Raw genomic sequence first — 25,768 nt, forward strand, 5'->3', positions numbered from 1 at the left:
GCGTGAGGGAAGATGCAATTAGTCAGAAAAGTTTTTTTTTTAGTTAGTCTTTATGAAATTGTTTTCACTATATTGGTTAGTTTTAATTTCGTTTGGGAGGAAAGAATTATTTTTTTGTGTACCTTTTCGAGGCAGTATCATATTTACTTGGCGATTCAGTTTTCTACACTCACAATTTAAAACGAAAATTTCTCGTTTCACAATAACTATATATTGTGATTGGTTTGCTGAATAAGATGAGTTTAAAAGTAATTAAAGTGTCATAATTATAGTTATTACACATGTCATTATTTATTATTCATAGAACAATTTTATTTAACAGTAGATTGTGTTTAAACAACTGATTGATCTGACTTTCGAACCACTGTTAACCATTCAGCTAGTGTTACAAACTCTTTCGACATTCAACGTCTGGGATAGGCCTGTGACATAATCACATCCCCCACAACAAAAGCTGTAGACTTTAGTAACATATTAAGAGTAACAATAGCGTTAACAGGCAGTCGACTCAGAGAGAGACAGATTGGGAGAATCTACAACAAAAACAATGGAAGATGAAGATGGGAAAATGGCAGCAGAGGGTATCAAACCATTGACGGCGTTCGATGCAAACGTGTCGTTTATGATTTTTTGTTCCACAAATTAAACTAAGAATAAAAAGAAATTTATATCAGGGAATGACGTAGAACAATCGGTCAAAAGTTTCTCATTATTATTTACACAAAATTTAACATCATTTGTGAGTTTTTAACAAAAAATATTGCAAATTAAAAATGAACGAACGTGTGTGTATCGAACACCGTAAATGCAACTTTTGGCATGACGTTGCCCATTCTCCCGTCTTCATCATCTATTGTTTTTGATCTACAACGAGTATGCAAAATATTTATAAACAATGACCAACTCATACAAAAGAAATACAAAGCCAAATACACAATGAGAGATACGCCACGCCATCAAAACTCAATTAGAGGGAATAGAGAAGTAGACTAATATTGAGATAATATGGCAACACTTTTGCGAGAGAGTTCAGAGCAGAGACACGCCAAACAATTCATTCGCTTTTAGGCAGTGGCGTTGATGTGCAGCAATAATCGCCTCTAATAGCGCGCGTCATTTTCTATTTTTTATTATTCTTCTAGTGAAGAGAATACAATATAAAAACAAAAAAATAACGGATAAATAATAAATATAAAATAAAATAACACATTTTGTAATCGCATTGAAGTTTTTGGTGTTAATGCATGTGTTGGTATGCCTTGTAAAGGACCAAAATACTACAGAACAATTCAAACGTGCGTTCGTCCACCCCTCTGCCAGAGACGTGTATGTGCCTGTGTTCGTTCGTTTGTTTAACGTGGGAGCAGAGCCCCTCTCGCGCCTAAACGTTTCGTTGTATAAGTGTGAATGTGTTGAATAAATGCGAATTTTGTGCAAAATAAAAAGAATTGCTTTTCAAAAGTACATCATGTTTTTATCACAAATTCCTACAAAATAAAAATTGTGCATAAAACAATTCGCTTAAAATAATCGACGGTAAACATTTTTACCATACCGCAAGAAAAACGTAACCCAAGCATTTGAGAAGAAAAGGAAAACAGATTCAAATGTTAGTTACGTAAATAAATCGTATCTTACAAAACATGATACGCCCCAAAAATAAAATTGTTTAAAAAAGAAACAGAAGCTTGCTAAACGACGAGAAAATATTAAAGCCCAATTTTTTACATCAATAAATATTTAACAAAATAAGCCAAATTAAGAATATCCCCATTGTCAACATTTCAATAATTTTTAGCGTTTTGGAAAAAAAAATTGCGAAACCTAATCAAAAGGTAAGTGGATAAATATTGGTTTCATAATATGTTCAAATTGTCCAAACTATTAAAATCCCAAATGGAAAACTGTAAATGAACAAATTATGCAAGTGTTTTGATGATATAAAAAGTTCTGATAGGATTGCGTGAATTGAAATTGAAAGCAGCAGCAGCAACAACTACAACAGTAGTAATGAAAACCACAACACAACAGAGCGTTACAAAATTCCGAAGCTCTCTGAGCACTTTGGCAAACACATCTCAACGCCTTAATAAAAACAGAGCGTAACAGAGTTAAATACAGTGGGGGACAAATATATTCTTCATAGTAAAAACTTTGTAGACTAAATTATTTTTTATACGATATTTAGGTAAGATTAGGATAGGTAATGTGGGTGGTCCGATAAGTACTTAGCCTCGGTTAGTACACACCTCAAGGCCTACTTTTGAAATTCCAAATGGAATTGTATTTTTGTTTGAACTACATATGCAAGCGTGTTTCTGAGACGATTTTTTATAAACTAAGTAATGTAACAAAATTAATAGAATATAAAAAGGATTATATTCTTCGATTAAAACAAATTAATGAAATTATTAATATTTTAAACATTTGTAGCCTTTTTAAACACATTTTAGATCTGTTTAGTTCCATTCGTCTCTACACAGAAAAAAAATCGTTATTAAACTGATGCTACAATTAACTTTGATTAATTAGTGCAAAATATTTTTTGTTTTAGTTTATTTTTAATTGTTTGCCATAAATCTTCCTCATCCAAAGGAATTTTATGTATGGCTCCAAAATTTTAAATTAAGTATAAATTTCAATAACCGTAGAAATAAATTTATTGCTGTGTTAATGCTATGGCGGCAATGATTTTTTCTTTACGTTTAGTTCACTTTTGCTTTTATGACACGAATTTCGTAAATCCAGTAAATTCTCGTTATAATAGGTTGGCTGATAAGTCCCCGGTCTGACACATAGATGACGTCGCTAATATTAAATGCATATTATTTTTATATAGTACCAACCTTGAAATGATTCGTGTCAAAATTTGACGTCTGTAAGTCAATTAGTTTGTGAGATAGAGCGCCTTTGGTGAAGCAACTTTTGTTATTGTGAAAAAAATGGAAAAAAAGGAATTTCGTGTTTTGATAAAATACTGTTTTCTGAAGGGAAAAAATACGGTGGAAGCAAAAACTTGGCTTGATAATGAGTTTCCGGACGCTGACCCAGGGAAATCAACAATAATTGAATTGGTATGCAAAATTCAAGCGTGATGAAATGAGCACGGAGGACGGTGAACGCAGTGGACGCCCGAAAGAGGTGGTTACGGACGAAAACATCAAAATAATTTGAAATGATTTGAAAATGAAGTTGATCGAGATATCAGAGGCCTTAAAGATATCAAAGGAACATGTTGGTCATATCATTTATCAATATTTGGAAGCTCTGTGCAAAATGGGTGCCACGCGAGCTCACATTTGACCAAAAACAACAACGTGTTGATGATTCTGAGCGGTGTTTGCAGCTGTTAACTCGTAATACACCCGAGTTTTTCCGTCGATATGTGACAATGGATGAAACATGGCTCCATCACTACACTCCTGAGTCCAATCGACAGTCGGCTGAGTGGACAGCGACCGGTGAACCGTCTCCGAAGCGTAGAAAGACTCAAAAGTCCTCTGGCAAAGTAATGGCCTCTGTTTTTTGGGATGCCCATGGAATAATTTTTTATCGATTATCTTGAGAAGGGAAAAACCATCAACAGTGAATATTATATGGAGCGTTTGAAGGTCGAAATCGCGGCAAAACGGCCCCATATGAAGAAGAAAAAAGTGTTGTTCCACCAAGACAACGCACCGTGCCACAAGTCATTGAGAACGATGGCAAAAATTCATGAATTGGGATTCGAATTGCTTCCCCACCCACCGTATTCTCCAGATCTGGCCCCCAGCGACTTTTTCTTGTTGTCAGACCTCAAAAGAATGCTCGCAGGGAAAAAGTTTGGCTGCAATGAAAGGTGATCGCCGAAACTGAGGCCTATTTTGAGGCAAAACCGAAGGAGGCCTATTTTGAGGCAAAACCAAAATGGTATCAAAAATTGGAGGGTCGTTATAATCATTGTATCGCTCATGAAGGGAACTATGTTGAATAATAAAAACGAATTTTGACAAAAAAATATGGTTTTCTTTGTTAGACCGGGGACTTATCAGACAATCTGTTATTAAGTTGTTTACATTTTACCTACTTGCCATCGCTTGTCATAAAATCTCTTGCAATCTCTTCGTCGTAGCGTGTTACTGGATTTGACATCTAAAATCTATAGATTTGGGAATTGTACATTCAGTTTCAAGCAACTTTCATGATCAGTGCGCCTTCTATACCTACATTTTACCTACTTGCCATCGCTTGTCATAAAATCTCTTGCAATCTCTTCGTCGTAGCGTGTTACTGGATTTGACATCTAAAATCTATAGATTTGGGAATTGTACATTCAGTTTCAAGCAACTTTCATGATCAGTGCGCCTTCTATACCTTCAAGAAGTGACATCGGTCTATATGGAGGCCTTACCAAATGGAGCGATAAAAACTAACATCCGTTGCAATTTCAGGCAAATCGAATAAAAATACAGTTTATATAAGCCCAAGGAGTTAAATCAGGAAATCAGTTTATATGGATGCCATGCCAAAAATATGCACCTAAAATACCTATAGATTTCTAATTTCAGGAAAATCGGATTAAAAATACGGTTTCTAGAAGCCCAAGAAGTGAAATCCGGAGATAGGTATATATGGAGGCTATACCAAAACATTGACCGATACACGCCAAACTTATTTGGTGTTCTAAAATACCTCAAGATTTAAAATTTTAGGCAAATCGGATACAAAATAAGGTTTCCTGAAGCCCAAGACCCCAAATCGGGGGTTCGGTTTATATGGAGGCTATACCAAAACATGGACCGATACGCCTCAATTTCGACATACCTATTTTTGTTCCTAAAATACCTATAGATTGTCAATTTCAGGAAATTCGGATTGAAAATATGGTTTCTAGAAGCCCAAGAAGTAATATAGGGAGATCGGTCTATATGAGGGCTATACCAAAACATGGACCGATAGGCACCATTTTCGGCACACTTATTTATGGTCCTAAAATACCTCTAGGCTTCCAATTTCAGGAAAATCGGATAGAAAATACGATTTCTATGGGGGCTATACCAAAACATGTACATATATAGCCCATCTTCAAACTTCACCTGCTTGGAGACAAAAAACGAGCTTGTGCAAAAATGTCCGATATTATTAACACATTTGAAATTATATGTAAGTAATTGAAACTTATATGTTCCGTGTATAGGCAATATATTCGGAAATATGTCTGTATACAGATCATATGTCGAAAAATGTATTGGAAGATTTGCAATTGTCTTTAGAGCTTTATTCTGCATTCTTTGCAAAGATCGCAGTTCTGCAGTTTTCTTATAAGCATAGATTAGGGCTACGTAGTTCAAAACACTTTGAATTAGCGTTTGGTAGATAAGTAATTTAGTCTCACGACTGAATTTAAATTTGAACTTAAATAGTATTCCTATTACCGGTGCTATTTTTGATTTCAAGTGGCGTATATGTTGATCCCATGACATATTGGATTGTAGATGAAGTCCCAAATATTTGACTGAATCCACCTCAGTTATTAGGTTTCCACCTATATTAACGGTAAATGCCACATCGGAAAGTTTGTAGGGTCTAAAACGAATTAGCTCAGTTTTCCTCTCATTGATAAACAATCGATTAATTCGCATAAACTCTAATATAAGGGCAGAATCACGCTCAATATATGGCCTCGCCGAAGTACCATATTTAAAGGGGTAGAACAGACATATGTCGTCAGCATACAAAAATATTTCTCCAAAAAGATCCAAATTCTTAATATCTTTAATATATATGGCGAAAAGTAATTGACGCAAAATACTTCCTTGCACATCCCTTCCTAAAACCATATTGATGTTCATAAGGGAAATTATTCGACTCAAAATATGTGAACATTTGACGATGAATAATTCTCTCAAAAATCTTATTTATGACTGGAAGAACGGAAATAGGTCGAAACTGATCAATCGAAAAGTAATTTTTATCTTTCGCTATTGGAATAATCTTATGCAACTTTAAAATGTCTGGATAGGAACCATTCCTTATAATGGTATTCAAGATGCTAGCCAAATGTGGTGCAACTGCAACATTCTCTTAAAACCCTACGCGAGATGTTATCATGACCGTAGCTTTTCCCGATAGACAAATTTCATCACTTATCTCACTGATAAGCACGAACTACATTGTTGCAACGTCATCAATGCATTTATATTGACCACAGCTAAAGTCTCAATCTTTGTCTTCAAGGTGCTAATGGAGTCAATAAAATTATCATTCAATTTTTGAGCCATGACTGAATCATCCTTTATCAAAACTCTATCTAGATCCTTTACTAATGTGATGCGATTAATATTTCTTCCCAAAGTATAGTTCAAAAACCTCCATGTTTTCCTGGAGTGGAGTTTCATAATGAAACGAAGATATGCAATTAATCTCATAATCATTCATTGAATCCTTAGTAGCCCTCTCTATGACCCTGCTTATTCTTTTATCGATTATATCGTCTTAGAAAATCTCTCTGATCAATAATATATATATACTCTATATAGTCGGAAATCGATATTTCGATGTGTTACAAACGGAATGACAAACTTATTATACCCCCATCACCATTCTATGGTGGTGGGTATAAAAAAAGGTAACGATGATACCTTTTTTTATGGTAACGATGATACCTTTTTTTAAATATTTCGTTCCGGAGACAAATAATTTTCCCTTGTGTGTGTATGGAAAATAATATATCCGTAACAAACTAGAAAAATTCGGTGGTTAAACTAATGATAAATTTAACTTATTTATATTTATTTTTTCGAAATTTATCACAACCTAATGTTTCACCTTAGGCATACACTGGCATAATGAAATTTTCTTTGTGTGTATATATTTTTAAGGTGCCAATTGTTTACTTTCAAATAATTTAGTTCGATTTTGCACGAGGTAGTTTATTCTTGCTATAAAATACTTTTTTCTGTGCATGTTGTTGACAGATTAAATAAATAAATCGTCCCTGATGATGCTGGAAATAATCCCAGACTTGTCTCATTCGCATTTAAAAGCACAGAAAAAGAACTTATCAAAAAAGTTAAAACACGTCTATGTCTTCCACTGTACATGTAAACAAATGTGTCGGTCTACATAACATGGAGGTTTACTCTCCCGAGGTTATGGCAACTCACACAGAGACTTTAGTGTGTGCAGAACTAAACAGAGAAATTATAACCAATTTTTTTAAAGAGAAAAGCCAACTGTGGAAGAGCACTATCTTATATTTCTCCATACATTCGATTATTGTATTCTCTATCTCACTACATTGTTCAAGATGCCTTCCCCAACCATGCTGAAAACACAGAGCTATACGGTTATGAAACAAAAAATAAAAAGAGTATTATATGATTTTGTTTTTACTCGTAAGCTTTTCTTGGCATTTTTGGATACTCAGGGCCTCCAGTTTCGAGGACGGTCTGTTGAGTTTGTGTGCTTGTATATATCCATAGAGGACGTTTATGTAAACACATATAAATACTGTGTGTCGAGAAAATCTTTTGATAAATAAATTTGTGATTGTAAATCGTAGATTTTTTTTTTTTAACAAAAACATTATTGTCGGCTTTTATATCTTAAAACCAATACAAGAATAAGTTATACAGCCAGCAGTGTTGCCAGGTTGGGGGTTTTTCCCCCAAATTTAGGGGTTTTTATCACGTTAAGGGGGATTTTTAGGGGTAACATTTATTTGGGGGGATTTTTGGGGGTAAACAAGTATCTTAGACCTTATAAAGTGAAGCAATTCTCAACCGAATTCGGAACAATTCTGGCATGAATTTTGGAAAAAAAGTCTACCCAAGTTCCCAAATATAAGCAAATATGCAATAGCATTATCTTCGTTATATTTTTCAAACGCTTCTGTCGAAAGGGCATTTTTAATATTTGACACAATTAAAAACAAATTAAGAAATCATGTTTTAACTTAGCAGCTGAAAGCATTTTAATAGTCGATATATATTTTCGGAACTTTAATTTTTGTTTCCTTGTTTGTTTCTATTATTTATACATTATAAACCTTTTTTTAATTAATTTGATTTAAAACATTTATACATTGAATTATTTTGTTTTGCCTGCCTGTTTTGATTGATAGACATATTGTAAAGGGTGATTTGTTAAGAGCTTGATAACTTTTTTTTTAAAAAAAACGCATAAAATTTGCAAAATCTCATCGGTTCTTTATTTGAAACGTTAGATTGGTCCATGACATTTACTTTTTGAAGATAATTTCATTTAAATGTTGACCGCGGCTGCGTCTTAGGTGGTCCATTCGGAAAGTCCAATTTTGGGCAACTTTTTCGAGCATTTCGGCCGGAATAGCCCGAATTTCTTCGGAAATGTTGTCTTCCAAAGCTGGAATAGTTGCTGGCTTATTTCTGTAGACTTTAGACTTGACGTAGCCCCACAAAAAATAGTCTAAAGGCGTCAAATCGCATGATCTTGGTGGCCAACTTACCGGTCCATTTCTTGAGATGAATTGTTCTCCGAAGTTTTCCCTCAAAATGGCCATAGAATCGCGAGCTGTGTGGCATGTAGCGCCATCTTGTTGAAACCACATGTCAACCAAGTTCAGTTCTTCCATTTTTGGCAACAAAAAGTTTGTTAGCATCGAACGATAGCGATCGCCATTCACCGTAACGTTGCGTCCAACAGCATCTTTGAAAAAATACGGTCCAATGATTCCACCAGCGTACAAACCACACCAAACAGTGCATTTTTCGGGATGCATGGGCAGTTCTTGAACGGCTTCTGGTTGCTCTTCACTCCAAATGCGGCAATTTTGCTTATTTACGTAGCCATTCAACCAGAAATGAGCCTCATCGCTGAACAAAATTTGTCGATAAAAAAGCGGATTTTCTGCCACTGATTTTGGTAATAAAATTCAATGATTTGCAAGCGTTGCTCGTTAGTAAGTCTATTCATGATGAAATGTCAAAGCATACTGAGCATCTTTCTCTTTGACACCATGTCTGAAATCCCACGTGATCTGTCAAATACTAATGCATGAAAATCCTAACCTCAAAAGAATCACCCTTTATTATTACACCCAAGAAAAAAACACTTTTCGCAGGGACGAAATTGTGAAAAATTTCGAAAACTTAGTTTGTCTAAAATTTCGTTTCTATTTGTGTTAAATTTAATTTTTAAAGTGAATCGCTACAGGATTTTTACACGGAACCCATTGGAACCCATTTTTGTACTATTTACATTCTTAAAATTTTTGGGGGTTTTTGAAAAAAGTCTAGACCATTTTAGGGGTTTTTTTCTGAAGATTTGGGGGGAAGAATCAAAAATCACCTGGCAACACTGACAGCCAGGGAAGGGATACGATCACCTTCTAGAGCAAAATGTTATTTCTGGACGGTGAAAATGTTTGTCGCAACCATGTTATTTTCTCGGACATTATGTATACGATTTCGATAATAATTTCATGTTTTGCGAGAAAAACAATTTACATGCCATTTGGAATCAAATGGGCTCACGAAACCATGACCCCTTATTTTAATTTTGCTATGTTGTTTTAAATGAGTGTTTGCAATTTTTAACAAAAATATTTCATTTTAAAACATATTGCGAATGCATTGTGGGCTTTGTTGTAGGTATTTGGAACAATTGTTTTATGTGTATGTACATGTATGTTTATTTTTCATATAAGGCGGATAGGTAAGGTTTTCTTACGGTGCTTCAAGAAAAAACGGCAAATTACATATGTAGATAAACTTACCTTGTCGCGTCATGTAATCTGTTATATATGTTTGTCTCTCCTTTCTGTTAAAATGAATGCGGCAGCAATAGAAGTTAATTGTTCTTACGTACATTGTTGACACTCATGGTGTTGACTGTGTGAGTATCATTCGTGACAATCTTGTTTGTCGGCAAGAGATTGAATTCAAACCATCCCATCCCTCTCTCAAGTGTTTGCGAGAATGAAGAAATGTGTGAAAAACAAATGCTTACGTGTTGCTGTATTTATAAATCTACTACTAACAGTACACATTTTCGTGAGAAAGAGAGAGAGAGAGAGAGAGATTGACAACAAGAGCATTCATTTGTAGCTATGTAAATACGTTCGTTACAATATACTGTTGTTGGTGATTGTATAATTTGTTTATAACGAAGAATTCTAAGGAAAAGCTCAAGCAGACAATTAGCAATCACCCTCACCATATAGGCTAACTCAAGAACATTGTAGACGAGTTCACTTTCTATTATGATGGTATTCTTGCATTATCGGGGGAAAACTGATGACTAATGTTAATGATGGGATAATGACGACAGCAGGCGTTACCTCCGATATTGTTATGTGGGAAATACCCCAAGTTATTGGGTAATGACACACGTTCGAAAAGAGGAAAATCTAATAGATTCTCATGACAAATCTTTCCAAAATTTGCAACATAAGTTTTTCCCCAAAGCTTTATATGAACAGAAAACATTAATTAGTAGAATAATAAATGAATCAATGATGTATGTTATTCATCATTACTTTTTGCAACCTTCTCCCACCTATTTATTATAAGTACATCATTCATTATGAAACATAATAAGCGTTGAATTTCAATTATAGCTAATAACAGTTGGCATCACAAAAACAGATAGAGAGTAATGGTGAAGAGAGAGACTTTAGTTTGGGGTAAATTTTTACTCCGTTGTTTTAAGTATCCCATCACTCGTATTTACTCGCATTGTAGCTAATCAGTAGTATTGAGTGGTGGTACTAAAAGCTTAGAATAGAGAGTATTTTTCAATTGTAAATACGTGTAAATACATGGTAGTACACCTGAAGATACCGGTATACAGCATCTATTATCTGATATATATCTTAAACATGTGTGATTGCTAAAGCTCTTGTCTTTAAAATTAGGATAGAGTTTTCACAGATAAAATTACCAGTTTCTTCGAAATTTATAAAAGTCTTAGACTTTTTAATAATTTGGTTATATTATCAATTTATATATAAGTGATGCATATTAACTAAGCGCCACACAAAAGGTACATGTATAATTTTTTTTTTAGAGAACATTGAACCACCTGAGAACATATGTACGTTGGCTCATTTACACGCTTTCGACTATATTGTTCTAAGAATGTATAATGGCATTTGTAACAAGACAAAAACATACAGGCATTACATACAATCCTCATCATGACAAACTCAAAATCATACCTAGAGATATAAAGCATCACCATGATCTGAATAGACAGACCTAGGCAGACGATTATGCAACATCAATATTTGACCAACTACTGTCAACTGCTGTGCTCATAAATAAAGAATATAGAACAATTTGCTCGATATGCATAACTCATGCACGTTTGTGTGTGCAACATTGCTCGAAGGCATTGCAATTCTATTATTCATGTTTTCATTTTAATGTATTTTTAATTCGAATGACAAGAGAAAATTGAAAAATACATTAAATTTTGATTCGTTACTGAAAATGAAATTAATGAAAAGAAAAACTATTAGACCACCACTAGTAGAATGTGGACTTATGCAATTGCTTTATACATAGTAGTGATGATAAAATGAAGAATGAGTATTTTGGTACGAAATGTAAAACATAAACCCCTATGTTCCGATATTCGGAACCGCAAATCGCAAAATATTCGTTTGGCAATGTTTTCATAATCCTAAACCATACAAACTTAAAACTTGGCCTTATAAGTCTCTTTAATAAGGATTTCAAATGGAATTTGAAAAATAAATTCTTGGGATTTACGTTTCCGAATATAGGTACATGGGGGAAAGTAAGAAGTTATCTGATAATGGAAAAAGATTGCACACAGGAATATAATTCTTTCATCTCAACAATTGACAACAAGATTCTTTTGAAGAAAAATATCGAATTTTTCTATATAACTGACAAAATATCACCAACACTTTTTTAATTAAAAACTTAATTGAATTTCCTTAAAAATTTATTTGTGTTTTTTTTAGAAATCAATCACAACAAGTATATACGGCTGTAAGTTCGGCCGGGCCGAATCTTATGTACCCTCTACCATGGATTGCGTAGAAACTTCTACGAAAGACTGTCATCCAAAATCGAATAACTTGGGTTGTGATATCTTAAAACTTCTTAACATCGTTTTCTAAATTGTGAGTTAGTCCATACGTGGTAGAGAGCCAGAATTGAAATATGGGGGTCGCTTATATGGGGGCTATATACAATTATGAACTTGATATGGACCAATATTTTGTGATTGGGGATCAATTTATCTGAGGGCTATATATAACTATAGACCGATATGGACCTAACATAGTTAGGCATGGTTGTTAACGGTCATATACTAGCACAATGTACCAAATTTCAACTGACTCGGATGAAATTTGCTCCTCCAAGAGGCTACAAACCAAATCTCGGGATCGCTTTATATGGGGGCTATATATGATTATGGACTGATATGGACCACTTTTGGCATGGCTGTTAAATATCATTTACTGCCACTACGTACCAAATTTCTACCAGATCGGATGAATTTTGCTTCTCCAAAAGGCACCGGAAGTCAAACCTGGGGATCGGTTTATATGAGGCTATATATAATTATGGACTGATATGAACCAATTCCTGCATGGTTGTTGGAAAACGTATACTAACATCACGAACCAAATTTCAACCGAATCGGATGAATTTTGCTCTTCCAAGGGGCTCCGGAGGTCAAATCTGGGGATCGGTTTATATGGGGGCTATATATAATTATGAACCGATTTCGACCAATTCTTGCATGGGTGTTTAAGGCCATATATTAACACCACGTACCAAATTTCAACTGAATCATATGAATTTTGGTCTTCCAAGAGGCTCCGGAGGTCAAATCTGGTGATCGGTTTATATGGGGGCTATATATAATTATGGACAGATATGGACCATTTTTTTGCATGGTCATTAGAGACCATATACTAACACCATGTATCAAATTTCAGCCGGATTGGATGAAATTTGCTTCTCTTAGATGCTCCGCAAGCCAAATCGGGGGATCGGTTTATATGGGGGCTATATATAATTAGTGACCGATATGGACCATTTTTTGCATAGTTGTTAGAGACCATATACTAACACTATGTACCAAATTTCAGCCGGATCGGATGAAATTTGCTTCTCTTAGAAGATCTGCAAGCCAAATCCGTTTATATGGGGGCTATACGTAAAAGTGGACCGATATGGTCCGTTTGCAATACCATCCGACCTACATCAATAACAACTACTTGTGTCAAGTTTCAAGTCGATAGCTTGTTTCGTTCGGAAGTTAGCGTGATTTCAACAGACGGACGGACGGACATGCTCAGATCGACTCAGAATTTCACCACGACCCAGAATATATATACTTTATGGGGTCTTAGAGCAATATTTCGATGTGTTACAAACGGAATGACAAAGTTAATATACCCCCATCCTATGGTGGAGGGTATAAAAATTAATGGAATCAATTGCAGTTTTAACAGAATAATTGACATTTGTGATTGATAGTATCATTTACGTGATAAACAAAATTTCAATAAAAAAAAAAAAAATACTTGAATCAGTTATATCGGTATTTATTGTAAAAGAAAGTTACTAGGAATTCAATCTGGACAAATACATGCACTCCCTCTCCAAGGAGGTGTTCTATCACTTTTTCTTACGAATGTTGCTATAAACAACCTTCTGGTTTTCTAATCAAATAGTGGCTGATAACGTGAGTCGGGTGAAAATTAGAATTACTATACAGAGAGCCCTCCATAAATGGGCGAAGGAGAATGGTCTAGGGGTAATTGCAGCAAAGGCAGAATTTCTGCATAGAACGCAAAATTCCCACGGTAAAGTCCATCTCCTTAGGTGGTACTCCCTTTGGTGATTGGGCAAAATACCTCGGATTTATATTAGACAGGCGGCAGAATTTCAAACTCAATAGTGAAGAAAGGGCAAGAAAAGCAATGCTAGCCTTGTAATCGTGCAAAAAGGCAATATATTGCCTGTATACGGCAGTTGGACCGGAAATTTTAAATTGCGCACTGGTTTTCTAATCACTGTAGTGTTTTTCAGGCTGCAATATCAACAATTAAAGAGATGACAAAATTGGTTAGCGAGTAATGTTCCAACAAATGTGGACATGCGTATAACAGGTTGGCTGATAAGCCCCCGGTCTAACAAAGAAAAACACATTTTTTTAGTATTCAACATAGTTCCCTTCAAGAGCGATACAACGATTATAACGACCTTCAAATTTTTTGATACCATTTTGGTAGTACTCCTTCTGTTTGCCTCAAAATAGGCCTCAGTTTCGGCGATCACCTCTTCATTGCAGCCAAAGTTTTTCCCTGCGAGTATCCTTTTGAGGTCTGAGAACAAGAAACAGTCGCTGGGGGCCAGATCTGGAGAATACGGTGGGTGGGGAAGCAATTCGAAGCCCAATTCATGATTTTTTGCCATCGTTCTCAATGACTTGTGGCACGGTGCGTTGTCTTGGTGGAACAACACTTTTTTCTTCTTCTATGGGGCCATTTTGCCGCGATTTCGACCTTCAAACGCTCCAATAACGCCATACAATAGTCACTGTTGATGGTTTTCCCTTCTCAAGGTAATCGATAAAAATTATTCCATGCGCATCCCAAAAGCAGAGGCCATTACTTTGCCAGCAGACTTTTGAGTCTTTCCACGCTTCGGAGACGGTTCACCGGTCGCTGTCCACTCAGCCGACTGTCGATTGGACTCAGGAGTGTAGTGATGGAGCCATGTTTCATCCATTGTCACATATCGACGGAAAAACTCGGGTGTATTACGAGTTAAAAGCTGCAAACACCACTCAGAATCATCAACACGTTATTGTTTTTGGTCAAATGTGAGCTCGCGCGGCACCAATTTTGCACAGAACTTCCGCATATATTCCAACGAAACTGAGCAAATATGGTCCCATCTAAACTTAACCGCGTACTAGATATATTAGTATTTTCAAGACGTCAGATATCTAATAATAGCGAGTCGCCTCCCAATAGGTGAGTTTGCAAAACCTATTGGCGTGACTGCTGCACGACTTGTCATGATGCTGAGGAAAAAGAATCAACACCTCGTATTGGTGTGCCCTGTATTTTGTGTGAGGTGTAACAAATTTGGAAAATATTAACCTAACCAATCCGCTAATGTTTTTGGTTCTACAGAAGAAAATAGTCAGGTGGGGGCAGCGGTAAACAATAGAAGCGGGCTACTTAAACCAAACATGCGTCTGTTCTTAGCGACTCAAGTACTTGAAACTGAACAAATTGTTTGTGTATCGCACCATTAATCGTTATAATGATATTGGTAGTCTGTACACCTTTAATAATTCGGCTTCGACGCCAGACAATGTTTTCTCAATCTCCCATACAGTCCACTGCTCCCCTGCAAACAAGATCCATCACAATACTGCAACTGAGACAAACGATCTTTGGTCCCTTTTGGAAGATGGCAGTTCATCAGGCGATCGTTTCCTTTTTCCAGCTTCAAGAATTCCTTGCGCCCATTTTAAGGAATTGTTTGCTGAGACGACAACGTGCTTGTGTCGACTGATCTTAATTTATTTAGGATAAACAAGAAATTTCTGCGTTCCTTGAATCTCTTTCTGGAGGGATTACCTCCTTTTGATGTCGCTACCTTAGGAAAGGTTCGACTTGTCCAAGGTCTCAGACCCTTATTTCAGGGCATTGCATTCAAATGCACAATCTTAAAGCAAATAGTAAACATATTCCTGATATTAAATGAGTTTTTTTCTATTGGCGATATCTAGAACACTTAATGATGTTCTGTTATAACACTTTACCTCACAATTTGTTTTTGATAAAGACGGAATGGTGGTTTATGATATAGGGCACAAAAACACATCGAAATACTTGAAATATTTTCACGAAGATACAACAGACACTGATTTGAACATTCCCGCGAGGGATAGTAACATACACCCATATATATCTACAATGTCTGGTAAAATAACAAAAAAATTAAGTGAAAATATCGCATAAGCAAAAACAATGAATTTATCTGTTATTATTATACGCCGGTCCGTGCCGCAGACAGTATAGTATTTAATGTGTGAGACAAACATATAAACACATATTAATAAGCCGCTACTTACACGCAATACAAAACACCTTTGCTACAAAATGAAATGTGAAAGAAAAACAAGTATATACGGCCGTAAGTTCGGCCAGGTCGAATCTTATGTACCCTCCACCATGAATTGCATAGAAACTTGTACTAAAGACTGTCATCCACAATCGAATTACTTGGGTTGCGGTAACACTTGCCGATGCAAAGGTATCTTAAAACTTCTTAACACCGTCTTCTCAATTGTAAGTCCATACGGGGTATATATTAAACAAAAAAAGGCCGATTAAATACAAAAATTTCTATAGAAATAAAATTTTGACAAAAATTTTCTGTAGCAATAAAATTTTGACAAAATTTTCTATAGAAATAAAATTTTGATAGATTATTTTTGGCGATCGGCTATATATAACTATAGACCGATATAGACCAATTTTGGCATGGTTGTTAGCGGCCATATACTAGCGCAATATACCAAACTTCACCACGTACCAAATTTCAACAGCGTCGGATGATTTTGCTCCTCCAAAAGCTCCGGAGGTCAAACCTGGGGATCGGTTTAAATGGGGGTTATATATAATTAAGACCGGTGCGGACCAATTTTTGCATGGTTGTTAGAGACCATATACTAACACCACGTACTAAATTTCAACCGGATCGGGTGAATTTTGCTCTTCCAAGGGGCTCCGGAAGTCAAATCTAGGGATCGGTTTATATTGGGACTATACATAATTATGGACCGATTTGGACCAATTTTTGCATGGTTGTTAGAGACCATATACTAACGCCATGTACCAAATTTCAGCCGGATCGGATGAAATTTGCTTCTCTTAGAGGCTCCACAAGCCAAATCTGGGGATCGGTTTATATGGGAGCTATATATAATTATGGACCGATGTGGACCAATTTTTGCACGTTTGTTGAACACCATATACTAGCACCATGTACCAAATTTCAGCCGGATCGGATAAAATTTACTTCTCTTAGAGGCTACTTACCAATGGTAAGGTATCTTAAAACTTCTTAACACCGTCTTCTCAATTGTCTCAAAGTTAGTCCATACGGGGTATATATTAAACAAAAAATAAAATTTTGACAAAATTTTCTATAGAACAAAAACTTTGACAAAATTTTCTATAGAACAAAAACTTTGACAAAATTTTCTATAGAAATAAAATTTTGGTAGATTATTTTTGGCTCGAGTGGCAACCATGATTATGAACCGATATGGACCAATTTTTGTGTGATTGGGGATCGGCTATATATAACTATAGACCGATATGGACCAATTTTGGCATGGTTATTAGCGGTCATATACTAACACCACGTACCAAATTTCAACCGGATCGGATGAATTTTGCTCCTCCAAAAGGCTTCGGAGGACAAATCTGGGGATCGGTTTATATGGGGGCTATATATAATTATGGACCGATATGGACCAATTCTTGCATGGTTATTAGCGACCATATAGTAACACCACGTACCATATTTCAACTGGATCGGATGAATTTTGTTCCTGCAAGAGGTTCCCGAGGTCAAATCTGGGGATCGCTTTATATAGGGGCTATATATAATTATGGACCGATATGGACCAAGTTGCGCATGGTTATTAGAGACCATATACTTATGTACCAAATTTCAGCCGGATCGGATGAAATTTGCTTCTCTTAGAGGCACCGCAAGCCAAATCGGGGGATCGGTTTATATGGGGTCTATATATAATTATGGACCGATGCGGACCAATTTTTGCATGTTTGTTAAAGACCATCTACTAGCTCTATGCACCAAATTTCAGCCGGATCGGATAAAATTTGCTTCTCTTAGAGGCTCCGCAAGCCAAATCTGGGGATCGGTTTATATGGGGGGCTATATATAATTATGGACCGATTTGGACCAATTTTTGCATGGTTGTGAGAGACCTTATACAAACTCCATGTACCAAATTTCAACCGGATCGGATGAATTTTGCTCCTCCAAGAGGCCACACAAGCCAAATCTGAGCGTCGGTTTATATGGGAGCTATACGTACAAGTGGTCCGATATTGCCCCTTTTCAATACCATCCGACCTACATCAATAACAACTACTTGTGCCAAGTTTCAAGTCGATAGCTTGTTTCGTTCGGAAGTTAGCGTGATTTCAACAGACATGCTTAGATCGACTCAGAATTTCACCACGACCCAGAATATATATACTTTATTGGGTCTTAGAGCAATATTTCGATGTTTTACAAACGTAGTGACAAAGTTAATATACCCCCCATCCTATGGTGGAGGGTAGTTTAGGTTAGGTTAGTTGGCAGCCCGATGTATCAGGCTCACTTAGACTATTCTGTCCATTGTGATACCACATTGGTGAACTTCTCTCTTATCACTGAGTGCTGCCCGATTCCTTGTTAAGCTCAATGACAGGGGACCTCCTTTTATAGCCGATTCGGAACGGCGTTCAACATTGCAGTGAAACCACTTAGAGAAACCCTCAGAAATGTCACCAGCATTGCTGAGGTGGGATAATCCACCGCTGAAAAACTTTTTGGTGTTCGGTCGAAGTAGGAATCGAATCCACGACCTTGTGTATGCAAGGCGGGCATGCTAACCATTGCACCACGGTGGCTCATGGTGGAGGGTATAAAAGGTCGCAAATAGCATCAAATTTTAGAATCAATTAAGATTTGTTCGAATTGGCTCTATATGGCTCGAATTATGGACTTTAAATGGCAGACAAAGCCACACACGCTGCACGAAAGCGGTTCTGTAATATTTTGACTCATTCCCGGCGAAGCGCCGTCTTGAGATGATCGTATGCCCCGGGCCCATTTGGACAGGACAGTTTGCAAAAAAAAATCGTCATTTATTTTAATGAAAACGAACTGAAAGCGACCATCGGCCGTTACGGAAAGCCTCACCATTATCGTCAACAGCGCTTGAGTTCTGGTGTAAACGAAGATGTAAATATTCAGCTGACACCTTTTGCAAGTCAATCTGATTATTTTGTTTGTTCTCAAACTCGAATGGCTTCTCATCGGAGAAACCCACATTCGTGCAAGTGTAGCAACTCCTTGGCACTTTCCAGTCTAACTTTTTGTGTGCAACGGTGAGTACTACTACTGCGGCGTGGATTTCGATCTAAACTGGCCTTCACTTTTTGAATCATTGCTGATATTGTTACCGTCGTGTAAATTTACCCCGTCAACGACAACCCCATGTTAAAATGACCCATAAGTTTTTACCAGAACTGGGACTGGTCCATACACACTAGGGACTAATCCTATCCGTTCAATTATCCATCCATCCGATTATGTCCATCTATTGAGGTCACTTAATTGTTCCAAACAACATTAGCAGATTGCTTAAGTTAACATTTTCAGGACCGTCAATAATCAAAATCTTTATGCCACGAAAATTCGCTTACGCCTCATACAAAGTGCAGGATACTCACCCAAGACGTGTTACAATGATTCCCTCTTCTCCGCATCATGACCGATCATGCAGTAGTCATTACACTTCACGTCAATAGCTTTTGCAAACACGCCTATCAGACACCGTACCGTTATTACGGATATCAGGAATGATATCTGACGTCTTGAAAATACTCGCATATCTAGTGTAGGTTTAAGTTTAAATGGAGTCATATTAGCGAGCCATATTAGCGAGCCATATTAGCATTGCAACCATAGCGATTCTCCCATCGAACATTCGCAATTTTAACAGCCATCTCACGCAGTACGAGATTTCAGTTAGCCAGAGACATACAAACCGATTCCAGATCTTCTGGAATAAGTAAGGTAGTTTCGAGCCTTACTAACTCATCCGTTTTGCAGTTCCCTGGTTTGTTCTAGTGGTCGGGCACCCATATTAGGTGAATGTTGTACTGCTCAAGTGAAATATTTTTACGGGTTGACGATGGCACTTTAGGACACGACTTGGACTCATCCCAAAGAATACACCCTGGAACAACTTAGTAGGACTACCCCATAGACAACTGCTCATGAAACAGTCTGGGATAAACATTCCATCTGTATCGCACCAGAAAAGAATATGTTGAACAATAAATAATTCTGATAGTTGTATTGTAGTATAAGTGTGGATTCAAAAAGATTTTAATATCAAGTGAGTACAAAAATCAATAAATTATATGACAATTAAAAATATTGATAAACTGGAACACTAGTACCAGTCCTGTAATGGGACCATTAGTGGCAATTTGTACTAATTTCCCGTAGGGGGATTGATTGTTTCGCTGCAAGTTGATGATGTTAATGAGAAATGTGGCAGTTCCGAAACGATAGTCCATCTAAAGGAGTTTATCCCATTCAATTTGACAAACGCACTCTGTTGGTTGAGCTACTCTTGAAGTTTGGTCAACATCTGATTTGTTGTTGTAATCAAATGTTCTCCCCGTGTGAATAGTGTTGTCCATCTTTTTATGTGATTCATTGGTTCAGTCTACATATGCATATACGTATGACTGTTTGGGTATGGGTATGTAAATAACATATAACGGTTATATATACATGTTACGAATCACCTTGTTATAATTTTTCTTTTGTTATTGTTGTTGGCAATATATGCCGGCTGACAACAATTGAAATGAATACAATGATGAATATCATCACCACCACGACTTAGATTTCCAGGTGTGGTGGGGGGCGGACGAAGATCTTAATGCAAAATAGACAAAATGCTATATTATTTTATTACAATAAAATAAATGAGCAATTTGTGCTATTTTGTATGGCTGGTTTGAAATGAGTTCAGTGAGGTGAGTTTTGCATGAGCACAGATTTAATGCGTTTGTGTTGGTTGAAAATGATCTTTGTTGCTTGACAGGGTGAATGAATATTTGTTAGGTTTGTTTTGGTTACAATGCTGCTCAACTCTCTCGTAACATCATTGAGGGTAATGATTTTGTAACACATTAAATAAAAACGTATTTTAAGATGACCAGATGGTAGTGAGTTTGTATGTGTGGTACTATGGATATTGGCGGACATTAATGAAGCGTAGTGATATTTCAACTTGTTATGTCTTTGCGTAATTTCTTTTATAAGATGTGCTTAGGTTAGGTATAGTGACCTAACACACGTGGTGAACTTCTCTCTTATCAATGAGTGCTGCCCGATTTTATGTTAAGTTCAATGACAAGGGTACTTCTTTTTAAAGCCGAGTCCGAAAGACGTTTCACATTACGGTTAAACCACTTAGAGAAGATTTGCAAAACTTAGAAATGATACCAGTATTACTGAGGGAAGAGGGGATAGTCCGCCGATGAAAAAAATTTTGGTGTTTGGTTGAAGCTGGGATTGAACCCATATTCTTGTGTATTTGTAAGCAAGGCGGGCATGCTAACCGTTGCATCACGGTTGCTTAAATTGCTTCCAACGGGAAATATATGGCCTTACCATGCTAGCTGGAATAGAAATTTAAATCTAGACTTACTTAAAAGACAATTCATATGATGCAGATCCGCTGGGGAGTCGAGATATGTATTTACAAATTCGTGTTATGGGCAACTCATCCTGGATAGAAATCTCCAAATCTCCTGATCTGGTGCATCGGATAGTAGCTACGTAACCAATTGTGAAACTTTCTTGCTAAAAATTTTGGGGGATCATCGCAAGGTGTATTCTCTTTAAATTATAACGCCTATCAATTAACAATCAATTCAGAACTGGCACGGACTTGGGGAATCCGACTGTCTAATTAAATCAAAGCATTGTGATGGCCCAGCGGGTGTTGACACAATGTAATTTCTGCTCTGAATGTCCAAGTGAAGAAATTCAAGCAAGTGCTGGTAAACGGCACTTGGTTTATTTTCGCCTCATTTCGTTTTCTTACAATACAAACTAATTCTAAATTTCCAAATTTAATTGGGTACATCTTGTATTTTCCAATGACTAATGATAACAAAAACAGATAGCAACAAAATACGATAAATAAATTCTTGATGAAATTATGCAATGTTATGAGTCAATTTATTCTTTCGAGAAGAAATTGAAATTCTTTATAAAAACGAATGCAAAATGTCACATATACAGCAAAGATTTGTTGCTTAAACGAGGTATTCAGTAAAACAAAATATCCGGCATTCGCCTTTTAATTTTCTCTCCATCCTTGCCCACACCGCCAAGGTTTATATCTGGATTTGAAGGTGGATTGCATAATGCTAATTATTGGCATTAATCATGTCAATAATATTATTTATTTTTTTTTTTACTTAAAACATACACATTTAATGTTCGAGACCATGATAGAGAGCGTGTTAGGGGAAAATGTATGCGAGGTGGGTGTTAATCATTGTTTTCACACATTATGTCTTTTAAATGTGCAGTCGCCATTTCGCTCCATCCTCTGTAATGTTTGCTTTAATTATGCTGCTCTCCTTAATTCATTAACAGCTTTCTTCATAAACACTTCTGAACATGGTTGTTGTTTTTGTACTATTAATGTATGTCAATGTTACATACATACGAGAATGTGTGAGATATGGAGAGAAGGCATGGGGTATATGATAGTCAGATATGGAGAGAAATTTTCTTGAAGGAGAATTTCTTCTGGTGGCTGGTCTACTATCAACAATTTCCCACAATTTTGTTTTTCATGGCCTACACAAATTACTGAAAAGAAAAACACAAAACAAAAGTTTTGCTATAGTGCCAACATATTATATCAGCCCATTTAAGTGATGGACATAAACTAATCATTCGGATTATTGTGACGCCTTGACGTTCGCGTGTTGGCACAATAAACATACACCGGTATTCATATTTAATAGAGAGATATGTGCAATCAAAATAACCCAGCTAAACAAAACTTAACGTGTCGATCGGGTATACATTTACTCTCGTCTAGAAGATGGGGACCTGTACTGATTGATCATCGCAAGGTGTATTCTCTTTAAATTATAACGCCTATCAATTAACAATCAATTCAGAACTGGCACGGACTTGGGGAATCCGGGGAATATAAGGAAGTAGTTGTGTTCTTCTACTTTAAGGTAAGTACTATGGTCGGGTTTCAAGCCGACAGGCAGTTTTTTTCCGCGGTTAGGTTAAAGTGGCAGCCCGATTAAGATTCAGGCTCACTTAGACTATTCAGTCCATGTGAGTCCATTGTGTTTTTACACGGTTACTTTTTTAAATAAATTGATTTTGAAAGTGTTTAAACAATTGTTTAAAACTTTTCCATCCAAATTTGATCAAATTGGATAAAAATATAATCGTTATCATACATATGTTTATACCCTTCACCATAGGATATTAACTTTTTCATTCCGTTGGTAACACATCGAAATATTGCTCTAAGACCCCATAAAGTACATATATTCTGGGTCGTGGTGAAATTCTGAGTCGATCTAAGCATGTCCGTCCGACCATCCGTCTTTTGAAATCACGCTAACTTCCGAACGAAACAAGCTATCGACTTGAAACTTGGCACAAGTAGTTGTTATTGATGTAGGTCGGATGGTATTGCAAATGGGCCATATCGGTCCACTTTTACGTATTGCCCCCATATAAACGGACCCCCAGATTTGGCTTGTGGAGCCTCTAAGTGGTGTAAGTATACAGTCTCTAACAACCGGGCAAAAATTGGTCCAAATCGGCCAATAATTACATATAGCCCCCATATAAACCGATCCCCAAATTTGACTTGCGGATCCTCTAAGAAAAGCAAATTTCTTCCGATCCGGCTGAAATTAGGTACATAGTGTTAGTATATGGTATCTAACAACCGTGCAAAAATTGGTCCAAATCGGCCCATAATTATATATAGCACCCATATAAACCGATCTCCAGATTAAACCTTCAAAGCCTCTTGGAAGAGCAAAATTCATCTGATTCGGTTGAAATTTGGTATGGGATGTTAGTGTATGGTCTTTAACAACAATGCAGGAATTGGTCCATATCGGTCCATAATTATATATGACCTGCGGTGCCTTTTGGTAAAGCAAAATTCAGCCGATCTGGTTGAAATTTGGTACGTGGTGTTAGTATATGGTAATTAACAACCATGCCAAAATTGGACCATATCGGCCCATAATCATATATAGCCCCCATATAAACCGATCCCCAGATATGGTTTTGGAGCCCCTTGGAGGAGCAAATTTCATCCGATTCGGTTGAAATTTGGTACATTGTGCTAGTATATGACCGTTAACAACCATACCTAACTAGGTCCATATCGGTCTATAGTTATAAAGGGTGATTTGTTAAGAGCTTGATAACTTTTTTTTAAAAAAAAACGCATAAAATTTGCAAAATCTCATCGGTTCTTTATTTGAAACGTTAGATTGGTCCATGACATTTACTTTTTGAAGATAATTTCATTTAAATGTTGACCGCGGCTGCGTCTTAGGTGGTCCATTCGGAAAGTCCAATTTTGGGCAACTTTTTCGAGCATTTCGGCCGGAATAGCCCGAATTTCTTCGGAAATGTTGTCTTCCAAAGCTGGAATAGTTGCTGGCTTATTTCTGTAGACTTTAGACTTGACGTAGCCCCACAAAAAATAGTCTAAAGGCGTCAAATCGCATGATCTTGGTGGCCAACTTACCGGTCCATTTCTTGAGATGAATTGTTCTCCGAAGTTTTCCCTCAAAATGGCCATAGAATCGCGAGCTGTGTGGCATGTAGCGCCATCTTGTTGAAACCACATGTCAACCAAGTTCAGTTCTTCCATTTTTGGCAACAAAAAGTTTGTTAGCATGGAACGATAGCGATCGCCATTCACCGTAACGTTGCGTCCAACAGCATCTTTGAAAAAATACGGTCCAATGATTCCACCAGCGTACAAACCACACCAAACAGTGCATTTTTCGGGATGCATGGGCAGTTCTTGAACGGCTTCTGGTTGCTCTTCACTCCAAATGCGGCAATTTTGCTTATTTACGTAGCCATTCAACCAGAAATGAGCCTCATCGCTGAACAAAATTTGTCGATAAAAAATCGGATTTTCTGCCAACTTTTCTAGGGCCCATTCACTGAAAATTCGACGTTGTGGCTCGTTAGTAAGTCTATTCATGATGAAATGTCAAAGCATACTGAGCATCTTTCTCTTTGACACCATGTCTGAAATCCCACGTGATCTGTCAAATACTAATGCATGAAAATCCTAACCTCAAAAGAATCACCCTTTATATCGCGCGATATATCCCTAGTGGCCATAAGTATGTCAAAATATGTGTGTAAAGTCGGCAAGAGGAAAGCGAGCAAATATGCTTCACATGCCGGCAATAACATGGTTTGTTGCTCAACAAAATAAATGTGCGCGAATTGTATCAAAACAATAATGAATGCTTAAGTTTTATTTGTATGTCAACAGAGAAACGCACACACATTCTAACGGGGTGAGAGATCTTTAATACGAGTATATGTATGTATGTAATAGAGTAACACTCACTTGTTTAACTCTTGGGAATGCATGCGCCACATTAATAAAATTTCTCTTATTTCAACATTTTCCTGTCATTTCCAACAGTATTCACAACAGAATATTCTCTGTGCAAAGAGTTAATATAGATATGAGTTCATTGTGATATAAGAGCGAAAATATATATAAGGAAGATTATTGGTGTCGGAGGGTGTTTCGACTGAACTTTCTAGGGGTTAGAATTCACTCTGACGTACATGTCTGGTATCACGTACTCAATTACAATGCAGACATTCGCCCTAGGAAATCGGTACATTTCTTCCAAGTTTTT

At 36.7% G+C, this 25,768-nt stretch overlaps 2 protein-coding genes across 2 annotated transcripts in view; one reads left to right on the plus strand and one right to left on the minus strand.

Moving 5' to 3' along the window:
* The first annotated feature begins 1,055 nt into the window (after window positions 1-1,055).
* The window catches only part of LOC142233004 (uncharacterized), a 175,279-nt gene continuing 150,566 nt past the window's right edge, over window positions 1,056-25,768 (plus strand). Inside the window, exon 1 of the mRNA XM_075303766.1 lies at window positions 1,056-1,835. The gene's annotated coding sequence lies outside the window, so the exon portion shown is untranslated. The remainder of the gene's footprint in view (window positions 1,836-25,768) is intronic.
* On the minus strand, window positions 1,857-5,819 carry LOC142235699 (uncharacterized). Its single transcript, XM_075306959.1, has 2 exons — window positions 5,415-5,819; window positions 1,857-1,904 (listed from the first exon to the last, which is right to left on the minus strand). Exons 1-2 carry the CDS (start codon window positions 5,817-5,819, stop codon window positions 1,857-1,859), a joined length of 453 nt encoding a protein of 150 aa, XP_075163074.1.

This window comes from Haematobia irritans, chromosome 4 (assembly GCF_050003625.1).
Source record: "Haematobia irritans isolate KBUSLIRL chromosome 4, ASM5000362v1, whole genome shotgun sequence".
NCBI lineage: Eukaryota > Metazoa > Arthropoda > Insecta > Diptera > Muscidae > Haematobia > Haematobia irritans.

Coding starts and splice junctions, on each gene's coding strand:
- LOC142235699 (XM_075306959.1), bottom strand. CDS start 5,819: ATGGTTTTAGGAAGGGATGTGCAAGGAAGTATTTTGCGTCAATTACTT. Junction 1,905..5,414: donor TGAAATCAAAAATAGCACCG/GTAATAGGAATA, acceptor GTTCATTTACAG/TTTTCCATTTGGGATTTTAA.